This window comes from Sinocyclocheilus grahami, unplaced genomic scaffold (genome assembly GCF_001515645.1).
Source record: "Sinocyclocheilus grahami isolate Dianchi unplaced genomic scaffold, SAMN03320097.WGS_v1.1 scaffold99.1, whole genome shotgun sequence".
Classification (NCBI taxonomy): domain Eukaryota; kingdom Metazoa; phylum Chordata; class Actinopteri; order Cypriniformes; family Cyprinidae; genus Sinocyclocheilus; species Sinocyclocheilus grahami.
Window position 1 is genome coordinate 851,544 of NW_015505278.1, and position 7,236 is coordinate 858,779.

The 7,236-nt window shown below is 37.2% G+C and overlaps 1 protein-coding gene across 1 annotated transcript in view; it reads left to right on the forward strand.

The window, feature by feature from the left end:
• Positions 1-2,254: 2,254 nt before the first annotated feature.
• LOC107588153 (low-density lipoprotein receptor-related protein 10-like) overlaps positions 2,255-7,236 on the forward strand; it is a 9,059-nt gene continuing 4,077 nt past the window's right edge. The window contains exons 1-6 of the mRNA XM_016276167.1: positions 2,255-2,440; positions 2,683-2,715; positions 3,597-3,735; positions 4,204-4,394; positions 4,502-4,863; positions 5,015-5,433. Of these exons, the coding sequence (XP_016131653.1) occupies positions 2,392-2,440; positions 2,683-2,715; positions 3,597-3,735; positions 4,204-4,394; positions 4,502-4,863; positions 5,015-5,433 (1,193 nt within the window). The 5' untranslated portion in view covers positions 2,255-2,391. The remainder of the gene's footprint in view (positions 2,441-2,682; positions 2,716-3,596; positions 3,736-4,203; positions 4,395-4,501; positions 4,864-5,014; positions 5,434-7,236) is intronic.

Genomic DNA, 7,236 nt, shown 5'->3' on the forward strand with positions numbered 1-7,236 from the left:
AGACGATTTATTATTTCTACTATTTCACACCCCAAAAGTTTTAGGCAGCCTACACTACCAGTCAAACTTAAAAGAGACTTTAACAGTTAAAACGATTTAAATTAGTTTTGTCGACAAATATGAGTTGTGCTTTTGCCAGTATGAATGTCTTTTTACAAAACTAAAATGGAAAAAAAATATTAAACACAAAAACTTAAAATGCTTTCAGAAACATGCATAGACCACAATTTCGATCTTTCTGGCAAACTGGGACGCCTTAAATAAAACAATAACATTTCATTGTAAATGTAGGCTAATTAAAAAGCATAATACCAATAACACTCTAACAGATAATATAACAAGCATTTTAATAAATATCATCATCATCATCAAACCGTCTCAGGAGGACATATATATTGATACCCTGAATATTTAGCATACACATATTATGTATATTGTTTTCAGCGCTACATTCTTTATGTGCACAAAGTAGGCTACTCTGTCTGACACAATCCATGGTTAAACAGTATAAACAGTCTTTCGTTGTTTCAAAACAGTGACAATAAAACTATTATATTCCATTGTATTGTATTGTATTCTATTATATCATCATCATCAACAACAACAACAACAACAACAACAACAAAAAAATAATAATAATATATTCAAATGACAGTTCCACTGATTTGACCCCTTCCCTTGCTGTTGGCCCTGACCTATTCTTACTTATAATTATTATTATTGCGAATATTATTTTTTGACTATTCCAATAGGCCTATGTTCGTATAAAGTGTGAGTAGCTGCGTTGAAATTTTTTATATGGTAGTGTTCTTAAAAAAGAATACCAATGTTGAGAATAGTAGTATATTTGCAACCATAGACATAATAAATACCTAATACATAATAAGTATTTATTATGTCTATGCTTGCAACAACCTCTATGGCTACGCTGAAAATAAAGCGCTAAATGTTGACATCTAGTGTTGAAAGCTGAACATTACACGCAGAAAGGGCGTCAGTGAGACGTAGATGGGTGCCAGCGCATTGTCTCCTACACGAAACAGAACTTGCGGAAGTGTCTGAGAGCGAATGTCAGCAAGAGAGGAGGAGGAAAAGGTATAGTAAAAATAAAGTAATTAGACCATATTTACGCGTGAAAGGAAACAATCTCATTTCGAATAGTTTGTACTATGGCACCAGGTCCTAAAAGTGCCCTATTATGAGGTAAAGTAAGTAGCAGGAAGCCAGCTAGCGTTAGCCAAAATCAGGCGAGTGAGAAAGGCTGGTTAGAAGTCGCTAACGAAACTTTCGGAGCAATGCGTCAGTTTAGATGCTGGTCGTCCGGCCTATTACTGTGTTACTGTCGAAACGTCAGGAAATGCTCTTGTATTTATTTCTTGACTTCATGTATGAAATGTCACTGAGTAGTGTGACTGTTTAGTATCTAAACATTGCAGCGCTACTCTGCCTGACACCGAGTTGCGTCACTTTTGAGGAAAGAGCGAGACAGGAAGTCGTTTTACGCGTTTTTATTTGTCAATCACCGACTATTTTTATATCGAATTCACATGTTGACATTTGTCGAGGTAACGCCGATGAGTTTCAAATTGAATCCTTTTTTGTAAACCAAAGGCAAGCCGCGCTATGAGCTCTAGTTGTCGGTGTTTTCTTTGTCTAAATTCATTGTGGTAGTTTATAGTGTTTATTTTTGTCTTCACAGCTAAACACTTCCAACAAGACACATTGGTGGCGATGGTGCCTGTAGTTGTGGCGAGCTGATGGATCTACCGACCATATTTTTTCCATAAATTATATTTTAATTTTTGTTTTATGAGACAACGACCTCGGAGCAATGCGTCAGTTTAGATGCTGGTCGTCCGGCCTATTACTGTGTTACTGTCGAAACGTCAGGAAATGCTCTTGTATTTATTTCTTGACTTCATGTATGAAATGTCACTGAGTAGTGTGACTGTTTAGTATCTAAACATTGCAGCGCTACTTTGCCTGACACCGAGTTGCGTCACTTTTGAGGAAAGAGCGAGACAGGAAGTCATCCTTTCTAAAGTCGTTTTACGCGTTTTTATTTGTCAATCACCGACTATTTTTATATCGAATTCACATGTTGACATTTGTCGAGGTAACGCCGATGAGTTTCAAATTGAATCCTTTTTTGGAAACCAAAGGCAAGCCGCGCTATGAGCTCTAGTTGTCGGTGTTTTCTTTGTCTAAATTCATTGTGGTAGTTTATAGTGTTTATTTTTGTCTTCACAGCTAAACACTTCCAACAAGACACATTGGTGGCGATGGTGCCTGTAGTTGTGGCGAGCTGATGGATCTACCGACCATATTTTTTCCATAAATTATATTTTAATTTTTGTTTTATGAGACAACGACAGTCATTGGCTTGTTAGAATGTCTGTTTCCCCCAGCCTTTGCGTTTTAGGTGCTTTGTTTTTATCAGGTAAGATATCATGGTTTGTCCTTGAGTGTGTATCAAACAAATATGGAACAAACTGTCTTATTATTATGTATATCTGAGGCAGACTTTTCATGTAGTTCAATATATTGACCTTGCCTATGGTGACTTTAGGTTCAAGCTAGGTAGACAAAAGGTTATTGTATTTACTTTGTGATAACTGTCAATAAACAAAATTTAGAGATCCTTATATTTTATGATCAAATTTTTTGTCTTTGCTCTGACAGTTCCTTGCACTTTGGAGCTGGTCTTCGGTGCCGGTAAGTAAGAGCTTGACATCTCTTTGTTTATGCTCAAGGGGACCCTTGAGCAAAGCACCAAACCCCCAACTGCTCCTCGGGTGCCGCAGCAAAAAATGGCTGCCCATTGCTCCGGGTGTGTGTTCACGGTGTGTGTGTGTGTGTGTTCACTACTCACTGCTGCATGTGTGTGCACTTGGATGGGTTAAATGCAGAGCACAAATTCCAAGTATGGGACACCATACTTGGCCACACGTCACTCCACTTTCACTTATATTTCAGTCTGAACGCTCATTTTAATTCACTCCCAATGCCCCAGTTAAAAATACAACATTCCTGACTAGAATAGTCATTGAGAGGAGCGCAGCCGAAAACGAAAGCATTAGAAATTAAATGTCACCTTCTTGTAATGTGTTTTATTGGTATGTCTACATCCAAAGTCCAAAATATGTTTTTTTTTTCCTTACATTGTTGTACACACACTAATGGTTTGGTCACAATTGCTGTTTGGAGCACAAATACTGCAGGAGAAATACAGTCATTTTGTGTGAGGATGAAACATTTTCCCATGCAAATATTGCATCAAGTTTTTCATGCAAATTCGCCATGTTGACCAACAGAATGCTACTTGTTTTAAAAGTGACTATGCAATTGACAGTAGACAATGGTCCCTTTTTTCCCCAACGTGACTTGTCTTTACTTCCTGCTTGACAGCTTAGGATTTCTTTCCAATACTGTCTTTGAATGTTTTAATATATTTAAATGCTCAGTATTTTGTAGTTATATGTTTTAAATGCCTTTCTGCCTGCTTTTCATGTCCAAACTATGTTCTCAAAGGACTCCAGTAAATCAAATATCTTGTTTACGGTGATGATTTCACATGCTTTAACTGTCTGTCTTAGGTCATTGTGATCATTCACCCAAAATACTACAATCCAGACAAGGAGAGATTCATAACTCTGCCCACCATGCCCGGCCTTCCCGTCCACTCAACTGCAGTTGGTTGATAACCTCAAAAGTTGGGGAGCGTGTCATTATCAGGTACCAGCAGAATTTTATCGCCCATTTTTTGTGATCTTTGAAACACCAGAAATCAAAGCAGTAACAAGTGTCCTTGTTAAGTGTTACATGTACTTATGTACAGTAATAACAATAAATTACTCAAAATTACAAGCAACTAACAACCCTAAACCAAACCTTTATCCTAACCTTATGACGCTATAGTAAGTGCATGTTGTTGATTAATATTACTCAGTATTTAAATATCATTACACTGTAACAAGGACACCTTAAAATAAAAACCCTTTGTATTTCGTGATACTGTACAGATATGAACATTATGAACGTAAAATGTGAAAGTCAGCCCAATGATGAGTGTATCTCAGTTTGTAAATAGGTTAACAAATGGCTTTTGCTGTTAACAAGGTGAGCGATTGCTTTGATGCTTACACAGTAAATAGTCCCTTTTTTAGTTATGTGTCATTTCCTTTGTGTCCATCTCTATTGAAGTTTTTCCCAGTTTGATATGAAATGTGGGCAGGAATGGGTGTCCGTGGTTCCTCTCACTGGCTCTCCATCCAAATTCTGCGGTTCCCAGCTTCCAGCACCATTTGAGATGTCAGGGGGAAACGTTACAGTGACACACCACTTCTTCCCTCATTTCTACCCAGTAACAGGGTTCCATCTTTCATTTATTAAAGGTAGATTGCAACACGTTGAAGGAAAATGTTCACGTTTCCTGCCCTCTCACTGACTTTATCCAGAAAGACTGTAAAATCTTCATTCATCTTTTCACCCATCTCTCCAGACTCAGGTCCCTGTTTCCCAGGCGAGTTTGAATGTTACAGTGAACGTTGTCTCCCGGCACCGTGGCGCTGTAACGGACGGGTTGAATGCCTTGGCGTGGGTGATGAGCTTGGCTCTGACGAGGACGGATGTGATGACATTAGCCCTGAATCACCCATAGATGTATGTGGGGGATACTTGGATGCGTTTTATGGTTCATTTACTCCCCCTGTACAAACTGGACAACCGGTGAAGTGTGTGTGGACGGTTGACCCCCAGGATTCGCGACCACTCAAATTAGAGCTTCAGCAACTGGAGCTGGGTCCTCGAGACATGATCACAATCACAGACCAGTCCCACGGGACAGGCAACATCATTAAAACAGTGAGTTTTACTCTTTGTGTGCCAGATGATGTAGCTTGATCAATGCAGAGTAATCTATTCCAGTCTTGTTGTTTCTTTAAACTGTCACACCACTTCAGCCTTTGATAATATGGATAATACGTCTTGCACCCACTTTTGTTGGCTATTACAGATCAACTCTGTGTCCAATAACAAAGCAGTGGAGGTGGAGTCTCACACCGGCTTGCTTTCCCTGATTTACCATATGGAGCCTTCATTGGAAGGGCGGGGCTTTAATGCGACCTATCGCATCAAGGATTACTGCTTTCCGTGGGAGGAGCTTTGTGGAGGATCAATGGGTGGCTGTTACACCACAAAGCAGCGTTGTGACGGACACTGGGACTGTCATGAAACGGGCCTGGATGAAGAAGGATGTTGGGGCTGCCAAGCTGGGCACTTCCTCTGTGGGATGGGAGGAATTCACCAAACGGGACGACCAATCTGTTTCTCGATTCATGAGCGTTGCAACTACCAGCTTAATTGTGCAGATGGGACTGATGAAAGAGAATGTACCATCTGTCAACCTGGGACATTTCACTGCGACAGTGACAGGTTTGTTTATGTGCATAAACAAGTATACACTACTGTTAAAAAAAAAGTTTTTTAATAAGACTGCATTTATTTGATTAGAAATACAGTAAAAACGGTAATCTTGTACATTATTATTAAAATTTAAAATAACACTTCTAGTATTTTAATATATTAGTTATAGTATTTATATAATATGTTAGTTATAGGATATATTAGTTATAGTATTTTAAAATGTAATTTTCAGCATCATTACTCCAGTCTTCAGGGTCACATGATCCTTCAGAAACCATTTCTAATAAGCTGATTTGCTGCTCAAGAAACATTTCTTATTATCATCAATGTAGAAAACAGTTGTTCTGATTAATGTTTTTGTGGAAACCATGATTAATTTTTTTTATGATTCTTTGAGAAGTAGAAAGTGGGGAAAAACAGCATTTACTTGAGATATATATATATATATATATATATATATATATATGAACAGTGGGGCACAAAAGTCTGAGACCACTAGAGAAAACTCTTCTGATTTGCATTTATTTAACTTAGTCCAGGTGATATGTGAAAATAATGTTCACTTTTTCATAAAAGCATGAAACTTGGTACACTTGTACAGCTTGCGGCCCTGAACATTTTCATAAATGGAGCCATCGCAAAAACACCTCGTGGTTGCCATGACGACCATTTTACTTTCCGCCATAACCAAATTATATGTATTTTGTGTCATAGCTCCTGAACCAAACATGATAACACAGAAAAGGTGATGTCTACCCAAAATGTTATGGGGTTTCAAATCAAAATATGACCTTCTGTTATGAAACAGGACATAATTTCATACATGTCCACTGTAGAGGACACCAGGACTAAAAGCATGTTTATTATACATTTTGGGAGACAAAAGAATTGAATAGGAAAACAAATTATGTATCAATATTCTTATGAAATATTAGATATTATTATGAAAATCTGGCCAATGACTACTCCCATTATTACACTTCTTTTTTCAACATGCTGTCCCAACAGCACTTTAATATGCAAATTAGATACAGTGTATAGATAACATTGTGCTTAATGGGAAAACCAGTTTATGGAATTTTTACACACATATTGCATAAAGCAAAATGGTATATCAAATCATTTTGTTATATATTTTATAACATAGTTGAGAACCATCCTTAAACAAAGTTAGTTATAAAAAAATCCTGAAACCTAAAAATTGATTGGCGATTAAAAAAAAATTCCCATAGTTTTTTCCTTTTCATGTCTACTCTTGTCATTTTATTTTTAGAAAAACGGAGTCCTGATGTCCTCTACAGAGGACATATCATAACTTATGAATAAAATATAATTTTTCAAAAATGTTATTTTACCATTTTTTTCTTATGCTCTAAACAACGTAGTGACATGAAAAAATACTAAATTCACAAAGTTTTTTATTTCTGGTTCTCAGGAGGATATCTCAAGACCAGATGAAACTTCTAACTTATCTAAGCTAACAGAGTGTGTTAAAAATGTAAAAGATTGGATGACCAATAATTTTCTCCTATTAAACTCGGATAAGACAGAGATATTACTTATTGGACCAAAAGACAGTACACTGAATCTCGTGGATCACAATTTGCAACTAGACGGATGTACGGTTACTTCCTCTATGGTCAAAAATCTGGGTGTTATATTAGACAGCAACTTGTCTTTTGAAAATCATATTTCCCATGTTACAAAAACAGCATTCTTCCATCTTAGAAACATTGCCAAGTTACGAAACATGATACCTGTTTCTGATGCAGAAAAGCTAGTTCATGCATTCATGACCTCTAGACTGGACTA